This window comes from Acomys russatus, chromosome 30 (assembly GCF_903995435.1).
Source record: "Acomys russatus chromosome 30, mAcoRus1.1, whole genome shotgun sequence".
Classification (NCBI taxonomy): Eukaryota; Metazoa; Chordata; class Mammalia; order Rodentia; family Muridae; genus Acomys; species Acomys russatus.
The window spans coordinates 15911518-15936737 of NC_067166.1; the positions used below are offsets into that span (position 1 = coordinate 15911518).

At 40.5% G+C, this 25220-nt stretch overlaps 1 protein-coding gene across 1 annotated transcript in view; it reads left to right on the plus strand.

Moving 5' to 3' along the window:
• Positions 1 to 579: 579 nt before the first annotated feature.
• Tbca (tubulin folding cofactor A) overlaps positions 580 to 25220 on the plus strand; it is a 51453-nt gene continuing 26812 nt past the window's right edge. The window contains exon 1 of the mRNA XM_051172247.1: positions 580 to 739. Within this exon, the coding sequence (XP_051028204.1) occupies positions 591 to 739 (149 nt within the window). The 5' untranslated portion in view covers positions 580 to 590. The remainder of the gene's footprint in view (positions 740 to 25220) is intronic.

A 25220-nucleotide genomic window follows, 5' to 3' on the forward strand; every position in this document is an offset into this window, starting at 1 on the left:
GAAGTTTATTCTTTCAGTCCACCGTTTTGAGTCGTGTTGACTGAACCCAGGTTATCAGGTTTGGAGGAAAGAGCTACTGCCCTCTGGGCCCAGTAGGTGCAATGTTTTTAATGCTGTTTGCGGTACTGTTTTCTCCTTGGCACAGTGGTAGGATAAGAGGAACATCTTTACCCACCAGAGTCCTCTTTTCATAAACTCAAATAGCACCCTACAACCGTTGTTTTAGGGAGAGACTAACGATTTCTTTTGACTGCCAGCATGATACTTTATTTCGTCAAACATAGAAAGCTTTCTCTACTTGACAATAGACAACGAGAACCAAAATTATCTTTGGTAACAGTTAGTTTCTAGGTCATACTATTAAGCAGATAATCCTGCCCAATTTCTCAGGAACAAAAAGTTTCTTAACTCAGACTATGGAGACTGGGAAAAAGAAGTGCAACTTGTGTACAAATCAAGTGGGCTGTCCAAGCACAAGGGGCCTAGGGAGAAACAGTTGGTTGGAAGCACTGGCAGCCTTGAGCTGTAGGTATCAGCAGCCTTGGGGTCAGAGATTCCAGGCAGGACGGGGCGGGGCTCTCTGGTTGCGCATGCGCGCCTCCTCGCCACCACGCCCACTCCACCGCGCCTTCTGCGCCTGCGCACCGCGCAATCCCGCCCCTCCTTCCTGCGGCGCTCTAGGGACCATGGCCGATCCTCGCGTGAGACAGATCAAGATCAAGACCGGCGTGGTGAAGCGGTAAGGAACGGCCCGCGGCGCCACGGCCTGCGCCTGCTCTTCTCTCCTCACCTCCCGGGAGGCCGGGCGGAGCATAGGCCTGAGGCGGCCGCGGTTTCCAGGCCTCGGCGGGCGGGACAGGAGGGGCGGCACACGCCTGGGCCAGCTCTGGCAGGGAGCCGCCCTCGGCGCTGTCCCTGCCGCCCTCGGTACGGGACTCGGGGCGACCTCGACGGCGTCCCGGTTGCCCTCCGTGCGGGGTTCGGAGTCGTCTTCGATGCCCGCGGGCTCGGAGGAGGAAGGCGGCCTGCCCTGGAGGGCCTCGGCCTGTGCATGCACGCCGGGCGGCGGCTCGCGCTCAACTTCGCCTTAGGGAGGCGGAGTCCACCCTGGCCTGGCCTCGGGTGCACTGGACAAGTTTAAGGGACGCCGAGAGCACTCACTCACCCAGAGAGGAGACGGTGGCGGAGCCCTGTACCCCGATATGGCTGACTCCCAGACTTTGGGAACTGGGGCGTGAACTTGAGTACCTCTGCCTTCTTCTTTCCCGAAGCTCGCTCGCCCCAGGGCTGTGGGATACTGCTTCCCAAGAGTAGGCCAATCTTGGGGTGTGCTTTGATTCCCGACTGCTTGCTAGTACATACTTAAGTGCTCATTGGAACTAGTTCTTTGTTGTTGTTCAGACCCAAAATGATCAAACTGTGAAGCATTCCAGGGGGAAAGACACACAGGCTCCTTATGAAGAAGGCCGTTCTGCGGTGGGGACAACTTTTTCCTGGTGGCCCATCTCTCTGTGATTTATGGGTCTTACACAGGGAGAACAATCCATAAAAGAGAATCGCTTTTTGCCACACTGCTCCTGAGTTTTAGCGCTTCCCACAGTAGTTTGGAAGCTTTTATTGCAAAGGCAGTTAGGAGATGGTGTGAGTGGTAGGGAAGGGCAGAGTCGGCTCTGAACTGTGACTGTCTTTCAAATCTTGATTCTGCCATTGTTTTTATGTTTTCGGGAACATATCACGTTGCACTGTGCCTCTTTAACTGATTTTGGAAGGTAGAGTCCAAATTCTCCCTGCATTGTTACTGAAAGAAGTTTGTGCTATGCTGTTTGATACAGTGTCTGGCAGGTAAATAGTGCTTTGATAACGCTTTAGAGCTTTAGACTTTGTCATAATGGGGGGGGGGGGGGAGTGAGATACATAACCAAAATACAAATAACCCACACCATCCCTCGGCCCACAGTTCTGTTCTCCTTTGCCAGACTTTCTTTGACTGTGCCATTTGCCTTAGCATATTGCCTATTTGCCAGAAATGTGTAAGAGACTGCTTTAAAATAGAGGTCATGAGAAATAGTTTGTAATATTTTCCCATGTGTCCTTGATATTTATCGTCCTCCTAGTCTATATACTATTATGTAAATTCTAGCTCAAGTAGCTATAGCCTTACAATACACATGCTAGACAAGGTATCATTTAAGTAATTAAGGATTAGCTTGTGAGACTTTCACACATTCTTAGAAGATTACCTAAACTCCCTGGAAGTACATAGAGTTTTGTTTGCAGCCTAATAAGATATTATCAAAGTTTAACTTTGGTGTTCATATTTCAGTAAATTAATTTCATGAAACTTTTTCATAATTTACCATAATCTCAAAATGCTTATATAAATTGATGAAAATGCCTATCATGCCTTTCTTCCATGGCTCATCTGTTGACATTTAGGTATAGCATTTCTTAGATATTGGAAAACAGGGACATATACTTTTAAACTTAAAATTTATCACCTGTTGATTGCTCATATTTTGTCTTGCTATATAGTGTTTATATCCATAAATATTATTACTTCTTTATTTTTCCTGAAAACTTATTTTACTATGATTCTCTGTGTTAATATACTAAAGTGTAATTTTATACTTTATCTCACTCAAAAAAGGAGCATAAATGAGACAGATATTGTCAGGGAAGAGTGATCGTCTGTGTATGTTACATTTTTATAATAAAAAGAGCTTAGAGCTTAAAGGTATGCTGTTTTTCCCTCCACATTTAGTTTCAAAGGCTTCTTAATTAGTCTTATGATTCAAGAATGTTCTTGGTTTTATGAAAGGGATTCTGTTCATTGGATTTGTTGTACTTAAAAAAAAATGATTGATTTAAATGTCTATGAGTAGGGACGTTTGTGCCACAACACAGGTATGGAGGTCAGAGGACAGTTTTCAGGATTCCACTCTCTACCATGTGGGACTAGGAACACATACCTCTATCTGCGGAGACATCCTATCAGCCCTGGGCATTTGGGTTTTCTTTTTTAAATTTTTAATTAATTAACTAATTTTGGTTTTTCAAGGCAGAGTTTTTCTGTGTAACTGTGGCTGTCCTAGACTCACTTTGAAGACCAGGCTGGCCTGGAACTCACAGTGATCCACCTACCTCTGCCTCCCAGTGCTGGGATTAAAGGTGTGTGTCACTATGCCCGATGACATTAGGTTTTTTAAAAGAATAGTTTCAAGACCAGCTTCTATTCTCAACTCATTTTTCTAGTCAGTTGTTTGTTTTCTGTAATTTCATTTCTCTTCAGAAGCCACAGCTTTATTTGGAAGAAGTGGTTTAAAGTCATTCGTAACCCTGCTTCATTTAGTTTTCCCTCTCAAAGTTGAGAGCCACTAGATTTTGTATTCTAGGATTTTGTCCTAGAGTTCATTTTGGATAGGCTAGTCTGCGAAGCTAATCTGCTACAGCAATTGTGATTTAGAAGTCTCCAGTTGTGGACTTAGGAAGGGATTTGGACTGAGAGGTTGAAAGTTAAGTGAGTATGGAAACAGGCAGTTAAATAGATGGTGGTTGGCATCAGGGAGATAATGCAGTGAGTACAAGATGGTCATTTGATTGTGCTGGCAAAGTGGTCAATGAAGGCAGTCGAATGGGTGGTAACCCAGCCTGTGTTTTAAATGAAGTAAACGTGAGTTTCAGGTGTAGTGCCTTAGCTGGTGTCTTAGTTACTGTTCAGTTGCTGCGAATAGACAACATGACCAAGCCAACGTAGAGAAGAAAGCATTTAATTGGGGCTTTGTTTATAGTTTCAGAGGGTGAATCCTTGGCCATCATGGTGGGGTGAGGCTATAGCTAAGATAGGCATGGCCCTAGAACAGGAGTGGAGAGCTCAACTCTACTGTCGGGTTGGAGGCAGAGAACACCCGAGACTGGGCCTGGTGTGGGCTTTTGAAACCTCAACACTTACCCTCAGTGACACACAGCCTCACACAAGGCCCAGAACAATCCTGGCGTTCTCATTCACACCACCACAGGCGGAAAGTAAGCAAGAGCGTCGCAGTGCCCCTGTGCCAGAAAAGTGGTGCCTCGTACAGTAACAAGTCGGAGGAGACGAGATCACTGGGGACAGGGAAGAGTCCACCTACTGAGAAAGCTGGACAGCAGTAAGGCTAACCCGGTACCACAATTCTGACAGAGAGGGATCCTTAAGTGTGCCCTCTCCGTCACAATGACATTTTTCTTTTAATTCAGACTGTGAAAATAGATATGTGCACTAGATATGAGGAATTATATGACATTTCTCTGCATGGTCAACTTCGCTAACATGTGACTCAATACAGACTGACCATCCCTAACTAGAAAGTCTGAAATTCAGACTATTTAGAAATCCAAAACTGAGTGCTGATATGACATTCAACATGTTCAGATTTTGGAGAGCTTCCAGTTTTGGAGTTAGGATATTTCAGCAGGTAAGTTTATACAAACACTCCGAAATCTGAACAACTCAGGTGTGAATGTGTTTCAGTTAAGTGGTACTTGGACAGTAGTGGACACTGTTGGTAGATTGGCCTGTGTGTTAGTTACTGCTTCTTGCTCTGATAGTTACAGTTGCTATGGCTTGTTACTTAGTGGTGCTATGATAAGCACCACTACCAAAAGCAATGTGAGTAGGATAGGGTTTATTTCATCTTCCAGGTAGCAGGCGTCACTGAGGGACGCCAAGGCAGGAACTCAGATAAGAACCTGGAGGCAGGAACTGAAGCAGAGCCCACAGAGCAGTGCTCTACTGCCTCGCTTTCCATGGCTTGTTCAGTCTGCTTTCATATGCAGCCCAGGTCCACCTGTCCAGAGGGGGGCTTGTTGTCTAGTGTCAGTCATTAATCAAGAAAGTGTCTACAGGTCTATCTCAAAGAGGCACTTTGTTAATTGAGTTTCCCTTTTCCTGGGTGTCTAGTGTGTCAAGTTGATAGAAGCTAGCTTGCACAGTCTGGCTGGCCCTTTTTAATGATTTAGACTTTTTTCAGATTACTAGATTTACAGGTTATCTGTGATCTGTCACAGCTAATCCGGCTACCCTTGCAGGGAATGACCAAATAATATTCTCAGATAGATCTGTGAAATTCCCAGAAGATCTGTAAAATTATTATCTATCTGTGTGTGTCCATTGATACACAGGTGGCATCAGTTGTCCTAATTTTCTTGGATTGAAATTTACTAGGATGTGGAACATTCTTTGTTAAAACTGGAGACATCCCAGGGAAACTAAGATGACTGGTCACCTTCTCTGTGCCGAGCTCCCATAGCTCTGTTTTGTATATGTTGTAATTTATTTGGAGGTTGTTGGTAACACACCTATTTACTATCAACCTGTATACGGTCTTACTTAATTTAAAATGTATGGTATGAATACGAACCCTTGCCATAGTGGCTTCTTTTCTGTATTGTTTGGAGAATATTTTCACTAAAGTAGAGAAAAATTTGGACTTGTTTTCTTGATTCTGTGGCAAGGTGTATTTTAGCTAAGTGGCTTTTGTCTACTCTACATTTCCAAGTTGGATTTGTATTTATAAAATAAGTTTGTTATTAGACACATGACAAATTCAAGAAATTCTACAAGGAAAAATGTTTTAATCTATTTAACTTAAAAGGTGACTTACAACTTTAAAGCCAACTTTTAGTAAAGGCTGATAAACTAGCCCACTGGTGGATGAACTAATTGATTAAAAATACCTTCTTGAATATATCTTTTTATAACCATTTTAGATTGGTAATAGCTTAAAATCCAGTGTGAAGAAAGAATGTTAAGGTATTAGAAATCTCACTGACATTGCCCCATAGTTTTCCTCTGATTAAACGAAAGTGACACCAGTAGATTAGAATGAGACTAGGACAATTCACACTGCAATTGTATTGCTTTAACTTTAACAATCTTTTAACACTCTTGTTTAAATGTAGCTGACACACCATAATTACAAATCTACAAGCCTTCATTATAGAATTTTACATCAGGAACCTGTGGGGACATTATATATATATATATATATATATATATATATAATAAAACACTGTTCCCAAACTATGCCATCTTCTAGAGTTTGCATATAGTGTGTTGTCTACACACATACACACACGCGCGCATATACTACATAGCAGGAACTGGAAACAAAATGTAAGTAAAATCCTTATTTAAATATTTATATAGTGACATAAAACATGAAGAATGTACATAGTTGGGTAGACAAAAAGATTTACTTCCTAAGCTTTGGCTTCTGGTACATTTCTTGTATTTCAAGTGATTATGGATGGAAATATGCTGGGGACTGTGTGGGAAAGGCTAAAGACAGCTTTGTAAATGAGTCCTGTAACTTTGCCAGCTTTCTCTTTTCCTTTTGTTCTTTTGTACCATACCTCTTTGGTTTGACTTAAAGTCAACCAGGATGGACAGTGTCTCCTTTAAAATTTCTCTGTGAACTTTAGCCTCTCTTTGAAGTTTTGTGATGCGTTCATCCAAAGTCTTAGTCAGAGGCAGTGTCAAAGTGGAATGCAGGTGGTCAACTCCTCACCTCCCCCTGCCAACTACTTGGCAAGCAGGAGCTGAGCAACCTGCAGCCATATGTCTCTTCAAGCTGGAAAGGGAAAAGCCAAGCCACTCATGACCATGATTTTCCCAACACAGAATATGGTCTGCAGATTGCCTTAGGAAGGGAAGGATCTTGTACTCTTTTCTTGCTTGCTCAGCCCCTCTCCTCCCTTCCACATATGTATCTGTGCACAGGGTATGTGCATATGTGTATATAGTGTATGCGTTTTTATTGTACATTATATTTGGTAGAAATGTTGAAACTGTAGTAAGGTTGCAAAATTATGCTAGTAGAGGCCGTCTACATTTCTAGAATATAGACTAGAAGATAAAATATAGGTGCTTAGAGGTATGGCCTCTCTATTCTAGTTTCTCATTTCTAACATAGATGTATAGAACACTGTAACATCCTGTTAGGATGCTGTTCTGTACCTAGAGAACTTGGCTGTTTTGTCATGGATCTGCCTTTGTCACAAGACTTATCAGCCTCGCAGAATGTCTTACTGTTCTGAAACATCTGGTGTGGTGTTAAGACCTAATGTGCAGTGAAAGTTCTTTGCAATGAACAAATGAGGGGCGAATGATGCTTCCTCTGCAGGGCTTTTGTACTTGATCTAATCAGTAATTGAAAGCCACCGAAATATTGGGATTATTGCATAATAATTGCTTGGATCATTTCTTCTGTGAGAGTTAGGCAGTCAGAACCCCAGATGCCATCACTCCACATTACTTCTATGACCCTAGGAAAGTTACTTAGCCTTTGAAAGCGCCATTTTTCTTAGCTGAAAAGTGGAATATTGACAGTGGATTCTTTTTCATGTTGTTATTAAGAAAATTAAGATAACTGAATCTCAGCTCAAAAGCCTGATAGGTAGCAAGTGTTTAGTACATGTTAACTACTGTCAATAACACCTGTCTTGGTATGTACTGCTCTAGCAAAAAAATCTGAGACTAGGCAATTTACAAATAATAGAAGTATATTTTTCATAGGTTTAGAGACCTGGGGTCTCCTTTTCTAACACTTAAGTGGTACATTGAGTGCTGTGACAAAAGGGCAAGGGAGGGTCAGCCGTATGTGAAGCTGCTTTATAAGATCTTTTACAAAGGAGGAACCTTTATGACCTGATCAACTTCTAAAGGCCTCACTTCTTAATACTTGCACTGGTGATTATTTCAACAAGAATTTTAGAAGGAAATATACAAGCCATTGCAGCAGTGTTGTTGTTTTTCTGAGAACAAATGGCTATGGGTTCCAGGACAGAACTCAGAACTTGATTATTATTATTATTTTTTAATTGTGATAAAATCTTGGTTCATAGTTACTTGGTCAATGCCTAACTGGCCTTGGAGAGGGAAAGAATGGGAGGCTAGCATGATTAGGTAGTTTCTGGGACTGTGATGAAGCTGAGGTGGTAATTTTCTGGTTCCAAACCCCAGCAAGCCCCCCCCCCCCTTTTTTTAAATAGAGTAAACACCTTGTATCCATATCATTAACACCCCAGGCAAGGCCAGTTGCATTCTTTTATGTACTTAGGTTTATGATGGTAGTAATTAGTTGAGTGAATTTTAGAGAACATTAATTCCAAAAATCATTGTGATTTACCATTGCTAGAAGACATCCCTATATTTATTCCAATTTTTAATGTATTGCTGTATATACCCACATGTGTTTATGTATGTTGGGAGAAGGGCGCTCATGTGGAGGTCAGGCTTTATGAAGTCATTTCTTTCCTTCCACCTTTAAGAGATTTCCAGGAATCCAACTCAGGTCAGCAGGCTTTCTTGGCAAGTGTATCACCATCTTGCTCTGTTCATGGTTTAGTGCTGGATTATCTTGTTGATAGAGCCTCCTCGGGGCTTTGCTTTTAACTGAATTCTCTGGTTTTGAGACTCCTGAACAAAGAGTATTTGTGGCTCTCTTAATGCATCTATGTGCGTGCGTGTGTGCGTGTGTGTGTGTACACATATGTTCGTGTTCTGAGTTGGCCCATTACAGACCTTGTAAAGGATAATGAAGCAAGTAGACATTTGTGTAACAGTGAATGTTCTAGTCTCTAAATAATACTGCTATACTTTTAGTAGAAAGTTATTCTCTGAGATAACTGTACTGTACTCTATAAAACCTCTGAAGCCTGTAACTCCTCTGAAGTGCATTCACACTTAATACAGTAGTATAATTTTGAAACCTAATGTTAAATTCCAAGGACTCTGTATTATGTTAAAATATATAAAGAATTTTTTAAGGCTAAGCAGTTCTTTTCAGGAGTCAAAGAGATAGTGTTTAATGGCTTTTGTAAAATAGGTGTGTTATTTGCCAGCTTGGTTAAGAAATGATAGAAGCTAGAAAAAAGTTCATGTGACAGGGTTCCAGCTAAGAGTCTGAAACTGTTGACTTTATAACCAAAAGTAGGAGAGAAACAGTGGCTGTAACAACCTTCAATGTGAGTTCTTCAAGATGGCATGATATATAAAACATACTAGGGATTTACGTAAAAACCAGCAACTTTCAACATTGTTTCATTGTTATAAATCCTAATCTGTTATAGAAAAATCAATATTTTTTTTTGTTTGTTTGTTTTTTGTTTTTCGAGACAAGGTTTCTCTGTGATAGCTTTGACTGTCCTAGACTCACTTTGTAGACCAGGCTGGCCTCGAACTCACAGTGATCCACCTGCCTCTGCCTCCCAAGTGCTGGGATTAAAGGCTTGCGCCACCACGCCCGGCCGAAAAATCAAAATTTTTTAAGGAAAATGGTCTTGCAGTTTTATGTAGTAAGCTAGAACACCATCTCTATTGTCTCTGACTCTAGTTGAATGAGGTTTTTGTCTGTTTATGTTTGTGTTTACCTGCCTGTTGCTAAGTTCCCCTCATCAGTAGGCCCACTGTTTCAGGTTTAAAAAGAAATTAGAGGTGGGAGCGATCATTCAGTTTCTAAGGACCTCGCTTAGCCTCCAGCATCAGTGCCACTGGTCCATGTGCTTGTAAACCCAGCGCCAGGAGGCAGAGGAGGCAGAGAAGCCCTGAGGCTTGCTGGCCAGCCAGTGTACTGAAAGCATTGCAGACTCAGTGAGAGAAGCTTGACTTAGTGCCTGGTGCCACAGACTGTGACTGCTGCTGTCTAGGCATAAGAAGAGTAGGATTGGGGCTGGAGAAGTGGCAGTGACACAGAGAGAATGACCCCGTCTTTGTGTTACAGGATTGCAGTTTCCAGAAGCCACACTCCACTCCTTACAGTTCCAGTCACTAAGCCAGACCAGAGATTTTCAGTGTGTTCTGGGGATTCCTTGGGGTTGCTAAGCCTTTTCTGGGGTTCTGTAAAGTAGAGGAATGTGTATAGAACTGCTAGGACATATTTTACCTTTTTCAAAATCTTGGTGTGGAGGTGGTTGGGGGAGAGGGTGGGCTTGTTTGCTTTCCTCAGGCACCATCCATTTAGTTTTGAGACTGGGTCTTAGGCTCTCAGATTTGGCTCTGCTGATTGGCTAGTGAGGCCCTGAAAGAGCTACCTTGCTCTTTCACTTGGGTCCTGGGGGTTGAACTCAGTTCAAGTTTGCATAGCAAGCACGTTACTGACAGAGCTGTCTCTGCAGTCTCCTCGCTCGTGTTCATTTGCTCACAGCTGTACCCTGAGTATTTCTAGGGGCTATGCGGTTTTACAACAGGTTGAACAATAGGAACAGGTCTCAGAATGTAGCTACTTCTGTTAATTTAGACAACTGTGCATGCTTTTAACTCGATTTGAACAGAAGAATGGTCACCTGACCCAGGTAGAAGTAGATGGAGTGTTTGGTTTCATGTGTCACATAGCTACCGAAGTTCCGCCCCACAATGCCATGCCAGGTGGGGCTGTACTTCTTGTCAAACTCCTTCTTGATATGGGCCACAATATCCTTGTCTATGTTGTATTTCTTCAACACCCGAGTAGCGCACTCCACCGAGCCCTGTTGCATCTCTTCTGACACATCTGCAGTTTTGATCACCACCTTTGGTTGCACGTGGTGACTGTGGAGCAGGGACCAGCGGGCTGCTGCCAGCTCATGGGCCGGGTGCTGGTGCTGCTCAAGCAGCAGAGGAGAGCAGCTGCGGCTGAAGCATCTCAGATTCTTTTTCTTGTTGTTAGTTCTGATTTATGGTTCCTTACTGTTAAGACTGACATAGCATTTCTAGAGAAAGACTGAATTCTCCTCGTCCTCATCATCCTCCTTTTTTGGTTTTTCAAGACAAGGTTTCACCGTGAGGCACTGGTTGTCCTAGAACTCACTCCATAGACTGGGGTGGCCTCAAACTCACAGAGATCCACCTGCCTTTGCCTCCTGAAGTACTGAGATTAAAGGTGTGCACCACCACTACCTAGCAAGACTGAATTCTTATGCATGGTGTTTTAAGTTTTTTAGCCCAATACATTGGATTCTGTCATTGTTACTGCTAGCACACCCTTACTCTTCTCTGCCTGTCCCACTATCACCAGCAGCAAAGTGTGTATTTCCATTTGTTTATATCTGATTGTATGTGGCCCATTGAAATAAGGAAACATCTAAGTCAGAAATTTGATATTATTTCCTGTATTTTTATTATGTTTTTAAGTTATCCTAGCATTTCTAGTAATAGGTTAAAGAGAAACAAACAATCTGGTGTTAACAGCAGAGTGGGTGCTGTGATTGAAGCTTTGGATTAATGCTGTAGATACCATAGCTGTTGATGTTGAAATGGAGCAGCACACTAGTCCCCCTGATAGCGGACAAGCTACAGAATGCTGTCTGCGTTTGTCAAGCAAAACCCATCCCCACTTACTAATTTTCAAGCAGATTCCCCACCAGCCACTTTCTTGAACATCCAGACAACAAGGCTGCCTTATGCGTTGGTCAGAACTCATGGCGTGCCTACCACCCCTAGACTTACGTGTGCCATCTTCCAGCCTTAGACCTGGCCTGCCCAGTTTTGGAAAATTAGCTGGCATCCCTGTCACAACTGCTCCTGCGAGGGAAGAGCTCTTCTCCCAGCCTTAGATCAGACTCTCTGGTTGAACCACCTGCCCAATTCCGTAAGTGAAGTGTGGAGCAATGAAAAAAATAGGAGTGATCTTACCACTTGACTTTGCCTTTTGCTTTTTGTTTTGAAGAATAGTTGTGTGTTTTAGTATTAAAGTGATTGTTTGACCATGTTCGCCAGGATGGTATCAAGCTCCTGTGCTCAAGTCAACTTCCTGCCTCAGTTCGTAAAGAAGCTGAGACCACAGGTGTGCACCACTCTCTTTAGTTAATGTTAATTTTAGATTTACTTATTTTACTTTGCGTGTGAATATTATACCTGTATGTATATATGTGTGCCTCGTGCATGCCTGGTACTCATGGAAGTCAGAAGAGGGTGTGAGACACCCTGGAACCAGAGTTAAGTGCTCTTAGCTCCTGAGCCATCTCTCTCTGTCCAGTTCAGTGTTCTCTGATTGGGAGAATGAAAAAGAAAAGAAGTGGAAAGACAGATAACTTGTAATCCCAACCTCCTCCTCCTCCTCACAGCTCTTCCTTACCTGTTTTAGCCCCCTATTTTAGCTTCTAAAGTTAGAGTTAGAAGAGTCATCACTTCGCCAAGAAAGATTGTAATGATTTAGGAGGCTTTCCTTGATTAGAATTCAGTTTTTCCTCATTACAACAGAGACATACTCAGATAAAGCATACATGTAATCTGTGAGTGGTGAATGGTGTTCTGTTGCTTACCTCCCTCCCCTCAACGTTTTGTTTGTTTGTTTTGTTTTGTTTTTGTCTAACTAGTAGCAGCCCAGTTGAGTTTTGAACTTCGGAGTGCTGGGGTTAAGCGGAATCTGTAGCTGGAGAGCAGGTGAGCCACCTGTGTCATGTTTCTCTCTCTCCTGTCTTAGTCTGATGTGACTGCCATCAGGTAACGTGTCCCTGGCTGTTCTTGCCCTTGATAGCTTGTGCTTATATCTGTTTGGTGCCTTTGGTTATTGCTATTATTTTGAGTGAACCTAGACCTTGTTCATTTCTAGATAGTGATAGGAAGTTTGGGATCATCAGTAATTTGATTATAGTTTGACTAGACTCTCTGAGACACCATAATATTATATATTAGTTCCTATTAGCATGTAAGTTCTGTGAAGTCATGGATATTCCCAGAGACTTGACACATACAAAAAGTTGTTAAAAGATCTCAAGTGGAATGAATACCTTCTAACCTCTCAAGTTCCTGAGAACACAGTTAGTGTCTCAGTCTTTTTTTCTCTTTAATTTAACATACTTTAAAACACCTAGCCCAAATCCCAAAGGTATAAATAGCCAGCATCAATTACTGTCTGCCCCTCTGTCCGTCCGTCCGTCCGTCCATCCACCCATCTCTCTCTCTCTCTCTCTCTCTCTCTCTCTCTCTCTCTCTCTCTCTCTCTCTCTGTGTGTGTGTGTGTGTAGTATAGTGTACTCTGTGTGTGTGTAGTATAGTGTATGAGATATTCTACCCATGCAGAGGTGCTTATGCCAACATTGGCACCGTTTGTATGTTGTTTTATTCTTCTTGTGCTTTGCGTTTAGAGCATAAAGAGTAGCCTCGTTCCTCTCTATGGCTTCCAGAGACTCTGTGTGGGCATATGTCACTTAAAAAAATTTAATAGACATTTAAAAGTATATTATTCTCAGTATTTTACTATTGGAAACTTTTATAATGAATATTCTTGTATTCTTACAGTTAAGTATTATATATAGAATAAATTCATACAAGTGCATTACTGGTTCAAAACTGTATATATTTTAAGTAATGGGAGACATTGATCAATTGCCATCGGACGAGTATAGCAGTTTATAAAACTTGTAATGACTTAATAGAGAATTTTATTACCATGCAATTTAATGCTTTCTGGTCTAAAACTGTAGAACAGTATAAAATGCCCAAGCATGTTTAGTTTTTGTTTTTGTTTCTGTTTTGTTTTTTGAGAAGTACCTTCTACATGGCTGAAAAATCTAAGAACAACTTAGGCCTGCTGATATATTCAGTTATTTAAATGAACTTCCTTTCTGAATCATTTCACAAGAGGAAAGTAGAGGAACCACTGAGAAACTGTTACATAGTCTCCTGTTTCTAGGGTCTCACTGGCAAGAAGGTGGATAATGACTTTGCTCAGGATTACTCAGCTAATTACAAACAGCTGTTGTTGGGGGCATTCTGCTTCTGAGTCTTAGCTTTCACTCAAACTTTAGGTCTTGAGCTTGTGAGTAGAGCAGACTTCTGCCCTAGTTATTTTCTGTTTTATTTATCTGTGTGTGTGTGTTTTGGTGGTGGTAGGGATCTAATGCAGGGGTTTTATGCATGACAGACAATTAATAGTTATGAACTATACTCCTAGCCCTGAACTTCAGTTTTTAAACAATGAATTATGACATCATTTGCTTTATTTGAAAATAAATAAGCCATTAGATGTTAGTGATTGCACTTGGGGGAATTTGCATGTGTGTTGCTTTAGTTACGAAAAGACTCATTTTGTTTTTTCCTTTCGAGGAAATTGTGGACAGTATTTTGATATTATTAAACATTACAGAATAAGCTAGGCATAGCAGTGGCCTATAATCCCAACTTCCTAGGATATGAGACTAAAAAGGACACATGAGTCCAGGAGTTCAAAAGCAGCCCACGAAACAATGAGAACTCATTAAAAAAAAATAACAGCAAAAATCATAAAAGCTAATTGGACGTTCAGGTATACTGAATAACTTAAGTTACCTTAGTTCTGAATATAGTCCTGAAGAGAGAAATCACTTTGAAGCACAACATAAAAGCAGAAATGTCAAATCTAGCAAATATACAGGCGGAAACTCATGAGTTCATGTTTCAAACATGGTTGCCAAAGTATCTCTCTGGCCAAATAGAATAAGAAGCAGCAGACAAAACTCTAAAAGACCAATAGCACCTTGCTAGCACATTGCTAATAAGGACTAATAGGTACTTAAACTGATGAAAGTGATTCAGACAACAACACATTAACCCCCTACTGCGGCCTGCGTTAAGCTGTTAATAGGCGTTAGCCTTTTAGAGAGCGACTAGCACTTTCATATTCATTTCCTAAGCCTTTGGTACATCAGTGAGCTAGGAGAGCGGCCTGCTGTGTCTGGTTCTTATGTCCTGTGTGCTTTCCATAGTACCTGCTGAAAGTGTAGCTTCCCTGTGCTCTCCAGTGCTCTTGCTGCTGTTGGAACTAATGTTACTTTGCTTGCATTCTGATTGCTATCAGTTTTGTGTAGAAGTTACATGAGGAATAAAGGCTGCTGTGTTTTTTCTCAGATACTTGAAAAATCGGGCATATCAATATGTATATGAGGAGAGTTTAAAAATGTGACTTTAAGCCGGGCGTGGTGGCGCACGCCTTTAATCCCAGCACTTGGGAAGCAGAGGCAGGCGGATCGCTGTGAGTTCGAGGCCAGCCTGGTCTACAAAGTGAGTCCAGGACAGCCAAGGCTACACAGAGAAACCCTGTCTCGAAAAACCAAAAACAAAACAAAACAAAACAAAAAAACAAAAAACAAAAACAAAAATGTAACTTTATTAAAAACATGCTAAGTGACCCTTAATGCCTGTTCTCTGTAAGTTAGAACGCTATCTTGAATTTTTATTTGTGCATTATTTTTTATAGCATTTTAAAATAGATGTTCTATGTTTTCATAATAATTCCAAGTGTAATGCAAATAGAGTTAGGTTGGACCAACAAAAATGCCTCTGCAGGTAAAGAAACTTGTCAAGACTGACAGCCGAGGTTCTGTCCCTGAGCCACATGGTGGTGGAAGGAGAGAGAGAACAGACTCCCCTAAGTTGTCCTCTTACCTTCACACATATGCTGTGGGGCATGCATATATGTGTGCACATATCAAATAAATTAATTTTGAACATTAAAACAGATTTTTTTCTTTTGGTTTACTTTTTTGAGACTGTGTAACAGAGCCCAGACTGTCCAGGCATTCTTTTTGTAGGCCAGACTGGCCTCGAACTCACAGAGATCCACCTGCCTCTGCCTACCAGTACTGGCACTAAAGGCGTGCACCACCACACCCATTGAGTTAGCTTGATTTTAAAAACAATTTTATCTTGAAGAAGCTGACTGTATTAGAAAATGATAAACAATGTTGGCTGGATTAAATAGTACTGTGATGTGTGGTTTGACTGAGTTTAGACTTTACTAAATATTTGGGGGCTTTGATAATTCTTTTTTAGGTATTTAAATCTTCTTGGTTTCATTCTGTCCTTTTGACTGACTTATTCATAGGATATCTGACTTATATGCCTTGTGAAAAGAACCACATCCCTACCACTCCAAGGAAATACCCATCTCCCTCATTAGCCCTCACCTCTAGACATCAAACATTTATAAAACCTCTTGTTAAGTCACTTTGGAAGTCATCTTTCTTTACCAGAGTTCCTTGTAAAATTCCGTTTCTTGATGGACAGTAGTGGTGCACACCTTTAATCCCAGCACTGGGGAGGCAGAGGCAGGTGGATCTCTGTGAGTTTGAGGCCAGCCTGATCTACAGAGAGAGCTTCAGGACAGCCAAGGCTACACAGAGAAACCCTGTTTTGAAAAATGAAGCAAAGCAAAGCAAAGCAATGCAATGTGTTTCTTTCTAAGTTTGCCTGTGAGGTTTTAATTGTTCTGCCACAGCTTCCTCTTCTTCAGCCCCCAGGGTAGGGTCAGCTCCAGGTCTGTTTGCTTCTGTGGTTCTCACATGGGTCTTTTTCAATGTTGCACGTGCCCGGCTCTTGTTCTCTTTTTACTCAACAGAAGCTGGCTTAAAGTGTGTGTGCAAAGCTTGATAGTGAGACTTCATTGCTAGTAATTCCTTTCAGTTTGTAATTGGATTGTTCCCTCCTGCTGAATCAGGATGATTAGTCTTGATTTCGAGTTCCAGCCTATATTGACTCTGACCCAAGTCAGCTTTCTAGAAGCAGTAGGCACCTTCCCTCCAACCCACTGTCAGTTCCAGCTTCCAGACCTCTGCCTTGAAGGAGATATTCTTATGTAAAAATCATAGCACCTAATCTATATCTATGACCAAGTGGTACATTTCTGGCAGTACATTATAAGGAATGAAAACTGTACAAAATGCTTTTCTTCTCTTTCTTATGAATATTCAAAACTAATACACACAGAAAAGAAAAAAGAAACTCAACAAAAAAATAAAAATGAAGAAAATGTTTATGAGAGACTGTCTTATACAGTTTGTTATTGTGACCACCAAGGTAGCAAATGAATGACAGACTTAACCATAGTTATAATTTGATTTTTTATTTTTTGAGACAGGATCTTATGTGTTCAAGGCTGGACTAGAACTTGGTAGTTAGTCAGAGATGACCTTGAACTAGTGGTCCTCCTGCTGCCTCACAAGGGTTGAGATTGAAGGCCTGTGCCTCCCACATGCCTGGTTTGAATAGTGAGTGGTAGGATTCAAACACAGGGCTTCATGAAAGCTTGGCAAGCACTCTTCCAGGTGAGCTACATCTCATCCTGGCATTTGACTTAATTAAGGGAATGATAAACACTAAAGTTAGTATGGAGCTTTAATTTTGTTTTTAATTTGGCTAGGATTAGTCTTTTGATTAGATTCAAGTATGTAGAATTACAAGTCACTTTTTATTTCAAATATATCCTATAACATTAAAATAAATTCTTTTTCTATATATAATAATCAGATTCTTTAGTTTAATGTCCTGCTTAGCAACAATTTTATAATTCAGAAATAATTGAAACAGTAAAATACATTTTTGTTTGATTTTGAATAACTTTGAAGTATTGTTCTGCAGTTTGGGGAAACTTGGAAACTTACTGTGAAGCCCAGAATCTCAGTTACCCTCTTGTCTGAGCATTTGATGTGCTGAGGTAAGAGGTCTTAGCCACCACACCCAGCTCAGTGAAAGACATCTTGAGTAATGAGTTGAAGTGTGTCTAAAGGTAAAATGCCCAGTTGGGAATCAGATGAGTGAAAGTGCTTCTCTTCATATGAAGTTTGCTACCATAGGAGCAGAGGTAACCAGGACATTTCAAGACATCTAACATTAATCCTTTCCTCAGCAGCGAGTACACAGAAGCTCATCTTTCTGACAGAGCTAAGCATCTACCACAGGCCTTGAAATATCGGTCTGTCTTCCCAAGGGAACATATTTTCCAAGAGAACAATTTTGAACAGTTGGGGTGGGAAAAGATGTAAGATGAGAACTAGTGCCTCCCCACTGGTGCTACCACCACTGCCCATCCAGCCTGCGGTGTGTTCCCTGAGCCTGGAGAGGCGTCACTGAATTCATGTCACCGGCTGTTCCGTGTTGACTGCTGCTCACCAGAGCTTTCTTGTTCAGTTTTTGCCAACAGTGCCCCCCCCACATACCCCCGCACCAGTCCTTACTTGATAGTGCATTCCTACAGGCTGATTAGCACAGGCCATGATGTGGTCTAGTCTAGTCCATTTTATATTTATTGTGAGAGCTCAAAATGACATCTTCCCTGTTTTATGGCTACAACTGTGAAGTTAGTGATTGTTAACTATAGTACAGTGCTTTTATAATTAAACTATTTGTGACACAGAATTAAGTTCAGTAGCAAAGCCAGCATTTAAATTTGCAAATAAGTGTGCATCATCTCTTTGAATTACAAATAAGTAAAATGCGACATATTACTTTGAAACCAAGTCAACTCTGAAAAGTTACTCACATAGCACATTTATAAATTATTTATTGAATACCTATGTTTTTTTGCATCTAAATTCTTTCTTCTCACCACCTGCTTCTTTTGTTTTGGCAGCATAAACAGGTATTGAAACAGCAGTATTAATATCTGTTGAGCCTTCATCCATTCTGACTACTTATATAAAATAATTGTGAAGAAATTGAGTTTAATTTGCCTTTTACTTGCCTCTATGGTTCTAATAATGGAAAAAAATGAGAAATGACTGAATAAAATGTAGTTAACCTCAATTTCTATTAACTGTGTGGAGGAGCAGTAGTAGGGAGCATCTTGAATTTGAAACACCGAACTTTAAAGGCTCAGTAGTGGTGAGGATTGGCGGGAAGAGTGAAAGAATGACTGCCTTCTGTAGAACAACATATTTCAAACTATTGATCCAAACCAGAGTAAGAAATAGGTTTTATTTTGTATCATGGCAAAGAACACTAATGCAGACACATGTTAAACTTGGAACAAGATTTGATGGACTCTTTTTCCAACACATGGTGCGTTCTAGTACTGCAGATACTATTCTGTTCCTTTCCTACCAAACACTGGAAGTCTGAGGCAAGAGGATTGCTGGGATTAGAGGCCATTCCAGACTTCATGATGAGGGTAAAGCCAGCCTGCAAGCGTTACCTAGTGAATCTCTGTCTCAAAAAACCAAAACCAAACAAAAAGAGCCAGTGTGTTTGTAACTTACCAAGTAGATTATACAAATTTGTACAGCCAGCATTGCACTAGAGGTTGGTGCCGGGGCTGAACAATCGAGCAGCCGGTTTAACATTAGAAGCCAGTCAAGTGGGAGCTCCTGGGTAGATGGGGTTCATTATTAAAAGATACTGAATATTTGTTGTCTTTGCAGCATAGGATCAGTAAATATACCAATAATTATAGTCACTCCTGTGTTGTATAATGGCCTTCCTATTTTATGTGGAATAGGGTTTAGAGTGGCAAATAATGCATATAAAGCCACAGAGATAGCAAAAGTCACATCTAGGATTTGAACCCATGGAAACGAGTCTGATGCTCCTAAAACCCATACATCTTCTACTATGTCACTGTGTCTCTCAGGTGCCACTGTGGTGTGTATGCTGGCCTTAGAAGAGAATTAGTGACATTTAGTTGTCATTAGAATTTTATAGTGGAAAATAACAATAAAAAGCCCCATTAAACGTGAGTTGAGATAGGCATAAACATTGACAAACAGTTAAAGAGTGATAGATTGTATTGGCTTTCCAGAGAGCTTTAAGTCTTTATGCTCTGCTCATCTATGAGGTGGAGGTAATCTCCTTAAGGCTGAGATAGATATATGGGGTTTCCTGGTTGTAAGGTAAAGGAAATGCCGAGGGCTTTACTACTGCACCAGAGCAGATAATAAGGCAATTAGAACTGTTAAGTTGATGAAACACCAGACTGGGATGAATTATATCACGATTTACAAAGAAATGGGAGATTTTACGGCAACTTTTGAGACCTAAAGCGGAAAGATACATCAAGTAAGGAGAAGAGAAATCGATAGTTAAACTTCAAGAGCAGATTTATTTGGCCTGGGAAATCCTACTTGTAAGCACTTTTGGACCAGCTTCAGAATATGTTATCAGCTCTGTAAATAAGTGGGAAATTATCAGTCTGTGCTGATAATTTAATTTCCTTTGTTAATAAAATGAATTTAAGATAAAAAAAATTTTTTTGAGCTGTAGCATCCAATACAGCCCTCTTACTTAATAACTGATGAAGGGGAGACCTGGAGACATCAAGCTGCTTCCCCAGGTCAGCTGAGCCCGCCAGGGTCAGAAGTGAGTGCCAGCCTCCCAGGCTGCACCACAGCGACCTGAGAAGGAGCGCTAATAATGCCTTCTCAAGTAAGCTGCCTTATGAGTACTGTGTCATCCCCTAAAATTCCTATCCCAAAAAATAGCTCCACTGCTAACACTTAGAAATGCACTTTTCCCCAGTCAGTTCATAGGCTGTTGTTTCAACAGGGAATGGGCCACTTGCTTTTTTAAGCCAAAGCTTTGTTCTGGAAGTCTGACACATTGTGCTGTCATCTGTGGTCCAGGCATGTGTGGGACTGCTGAGCCATATTACCTTTCCCCTACTTTTCTCGTAAGTTTTTCAGGAGAGCCTACAAAAACAAGAAAATGACTTACCTGTAAACTTAATTTGGTTTTTTATGCTTTTTAAAAAATTTACAAATCAATAAAAATGTAACACACCAAAACTAACCAGCCTCAAAGTCTATACAATTCAGTGAACTAAATAGTTAGAATAGAAATTTGGATTGGAAACTGTGAAATGTAATGAAAACATTACATTTCACATGCTCATTATCAGATATATTTTATGAACTCACCTACCGCCAAGACCAAAATATTATCCTATTCAGCTTTAAAGAAAAATGAAATTTAAAAACATTACAGGAAAATGAATGGACTTAGGATGTTTAATATTAAGAGAGGCCATACAGTCTCAGAAAGAAAAACAAGCTGCATCTTCTCTCATGTTCAGCATATGTGTGTGTGTATGTATATGTGTGTACACACACACACACACACACAAATACACATGTAGGTAAAGTATAGAGTGAAGAAAAGAACAAGAAAGGGCCCGAGGAAGGACTGAATGCAGGTGATGGATATGAATTATGAAAGAGGAGATAAAACTTTCTCTCTGGCTCTTAATTCTGTCATGTATTTTTAAAGTTTATTATTTCCAAGATGGGCTCTCCCTATGTAGTTGAGACTGTCCTGAAACTTGCTGTGTTGCCAGCTAGGAACTTTGAATCCTCCTGCCTCAGCTTTCTGAGGTCCCACCACACCTACCTTTAATATTCCTTTAGAAAACTTTTTGGGGTATTAGTCCCATGTTTTGCCAAAAGTTTTTTCTAGGGTCAGGAAGCTTGTCTCTGTGTATTATGTACTTTGTTTAAGTGGAATAATTTTACTATTTCAGTTACTGAATGCTGGGTCTCTAATGCCCACCATCTATGTGATCTGTAGTGCAGCTGCTCAGAATGACTGTGGAGACACTATTTGTGTAAGCAGTATAACTGCAAAACATTACACAGATCACTGCTGTCATCAAAACACACCTATTCAGGCCACAGTTGTTTGGCGAAGAAGCCACTTTTAGAGAATTAAACTTCTGCTTGCTAAGTTTGATCGGCTTTTTGAAAGAGGTGCCACTTGATTCTGAAGTGAGAGTGGAGATGAGCTGGAGACAGGAAGGAAGGGCAACCATTTCTCAGGACAGGCAGCGAGATTCAAAGTCCTCCCGAGTGGAGAGAGCATGGCGTGTCTCACGAAAGACACAGCCAGGGTTTAATGTCCTGACAGCTTCAGGATGTGTAGGCATTGTTTCTGTTTATTTGATTGTGTAAAGCAAGAAAGTTCTAGTTATAATTTAAAGGCCCTTGGTGAAGGCTCATTATGGAAGAGAGTGGCTGTTTCCCACTTGTTGTGGTTTATTTTGTTGTGTTTTGCAAGCTGGATTTTAAACTTAGCAATAGCTTGATTCCTGATGGGCTATAACAGAGTACTGTGCCATAGAAGGACACTGTCAATGTTTAGTTAAAACTCATCAGTTGGCCAACTCAAAATGAGCTCAGTGCTAGTTTTGTAGACTTTTTGTTGTGGTCTCTCTGTCATTTCTCATTTTGCTTTGCTTCTTTGTTTCTTTCTTTCTTTGCTTTCTTTTTTTTTTTTTTTTTTTTTTTTTTGTCTTACTGATCTTTTGCTTTTATATTTTGGTTTGTGACTTTTTTGAGCATGTGTCTCTTGTCTTTTGTTTTTGTTTTCTTTTTAAAGAAAAGGTATGGAGTTGGGTGCATAAGAAGGCTGGGGAGAGCTGGTGGAGGGGAAAGTTCAATCAGAACATATTTTATGAAAAAATTTTTAAATAAAAATAAGTTTATGTGCTGAGAATTTAAGTAGAGGCAATATACAAACCTATGAATAGGGTATACAGACCTGTCCTCCATTCTTTTGCCAACAGCTAACAGCATTTAGAATATATGTGAGTATGTACAAAATAACTGGAAGAGTGAGCAATAAGCACATGGATAGATAAGGGACAAAATAAACTAAATAAGAATTCTCTTAGTACATTTAAGTAAAACTAATAATTATGTTAAGAGAATAAACATCCAATTTTCATGAAAATGATTAATGCTGTGTTGGAAAATTAAATTCAAGTTCATTGTAAATGTGAACTAAGAACAGTTGAGTCATCATACCAAAGTAAATGGTAACATGTTAAAATTAGGGCAGTGCTCTGCAAAGAGCTACAGGTGTTAGGTTGTTGGCTAAGTCATATTAACAACCAGGTCAAGGGTGCAAGAAAATCCCCAAAGGATGCTAAGTTTGGATTGTGATCAAAACAGAATTGAAAAGAGCTGAGTGATAAGCACTCCTAGATAGGTGAACACAATAAAAGACTGCTAGGCATGGTGATCCCACCCTCCCCAGGCCAAGATAGGAGGATGTGAGTTCAGAGCACTGTGGACTATAATCCAACAAGTTCTAGGCCAGCCTGCATTAACTAGCTATACCCTGACTAAAAACCTGAGGGACCAGGGAGAAGGAAGAGAGGGAGGTTAAGATTGGACTGGGGGGACTGGAGGGGGGAGTAGAGCAGATTTTGGTATTAGACATGTTTTGTTTTCTAGTTTGCATTTGCCAGTCTGAATAAGAACTAAGCAGCAGCACATTTCAGAGCCACTGCTTGTTTACCTTGTGATCCTTGTGTGTCTGTTCAGGATGCCAGCCAAGTTTTTCATACTATGTAAAATCTAGATACAAGATCTCATAGGCCGTGGATGCCAGTTGCTTATAAAACATGTTTTAATAAGGAGAAACCCTACACCCAAACCACCATATAGTCACTTAAAATGCCTGTTCTAGGGCTTTGTTACAGGCCAATGCTGGCATTAAAGGGCTTTCACAACTAGTCACCCTGAAAGCAGAGGTTGGAGTTGTTTTGTTCGTGGCCCACCTCGTGGCACATGGTGGTTTTATTTGTGGCCCACCTCGTGGCACATGGTGGTTTTATTTGTGGCCCACCTCGTGGCACATGGTGTGCCTTTGGTAGATACAGTAATCCTCCTTTTGTGCAATCCTACTGCCCATGGCTTTAGTTACTTGCTGTAAACTGGAAATATTAAGTGACATTTCAGAAATAAACAATTTGTAAGTTCTAAATTGTGTACTGTTCATACAGAGTAAGGGTTCTTCAGATGTGCTGTTCTTGTCTCCTGCCCAGGACATTAAGTCCTCCCTCTGCAGAGAGTCTGCTGCATGCACTCTGCCTTAGTCAGTAGTCATCTCGCTATCAGTATCACACATTTGTGTTCAGGCAACACTAACTTAATAATGGTACCAAGGCCATTGGTCCCAAAAGGGTAAAAATAGTGACAATTTAGACATATTAATGAGAGACTGTAAAGTGCTTTTAAGTGAAAGCATTAAAATTCACAATAAGGAAATAAAACCATGCATGCTGAGATTGCTAAGATCCATGTAAGAATGAGTTTCCTGTCATAAAGTCATAAAGGAGAAAAAAGAAATAAACAGCAATTTTAGAAAAACAGTATACACAGTGAGTCTGCACTTTGTGACGTTGGAGGTTACTTGGATGGATAGGTGGGTGGATGAATAGTAGGTGGATGAGAGTGTGCAGAGGTCCCAAGCTTGCACATTTTTGGCTCTGTGCCTTACTAGGAACTGGAGATCATTTGAATTTAAGCCCTTTAGAATGTTGGTGCTCTCTAAGAAGACATACTGAGTTTACATTAATGTCTGCGTGAGCTACAGGGTCTGTCATGACAAAAACCACAGTATGGCTTACATACAACTAGAATTTATTCATACAAATGTAGAGGCTAAATCCAAAATGAGGGCGCCAGCGGCTGAGCACTCTCCAGCCCCTGGGAACAGTTTTTTGTTTTTGTTTGTTTTTGTTTTGTTTTGTTTTGTTTTCTGAATTTGTTTCAAGTGGGTAAACATACCTACTACCTACATTCACACTTAGATTGGCTTACAGTTTTGAAAAACAGTAGTCTACTAAAAATAGATGTAATTTGATTCCATTTATATTTGTTCAGTATTTGCACTAGATTACAGTTCTGGTAGAAAGTGACTATAAAACACTTATCTGTCTCTTAGGAGGGAATGGACTCTCAAAATAAGTTGGAAGGCTGAAAGTCCTTGCTATGTAACTTGCTTTTCGTACATTTTTCTCTTAAAAATCGAAAACTAGAATATTAGCATTAATATAGTGCTAACCTTCTTATTTAGATCTTTTTAAATGTTGCATTTTTACTGTATTTTGTTTTTATATTTGAAATTTCATTAGGCCACATATTCTCCGCTTTGTTTCTCTTACTATTTTATTATCATAAAGAGATAATACTAGGACTTATACTTCTTGTTGGGCTTAGTTCAGCTTTTATATGTCTGGGCTGTCTCAACTCTTTGACTTTGTGAAAGCTTAAATATCTTTCACCCAGGCTTGACTTTTTATGCTTCCTAATCTGTAGTCAGAGTTTTTGGATTTATAGTTTTTCTGTAAATATCAGGTAAAGATAATGCATTTCTTCATATGGAGAGTTAAGCTGATAATATCACATTTCTGTGAGAAAAAAAATAATGTGATTGCTTTTATCTTTCTACTTTTTTTTTTCCAGACAGGGTTTCTCTGTGTAGCACTGGCCGTCCTGGAACTTGCTTTGTAGACCAGGCTGGCCTTGAACTCCTAGAGATCCTCTTGCCTCTGCCTCCTGAGTGCTAGGATTAAAGGTGTGGTTCTACTTTTTATACTATTGCCGGGTACGTTTTTTTCTATAACTTAAAAGACAACGATCATTGCTGAAACATGGTGCATCTGTGTGATAAGTTCAGTCTGTCCTGTCTTCTAGCAGGTGAGACGAGGTTGGTTCCTTGTGGACACCCACTCAGA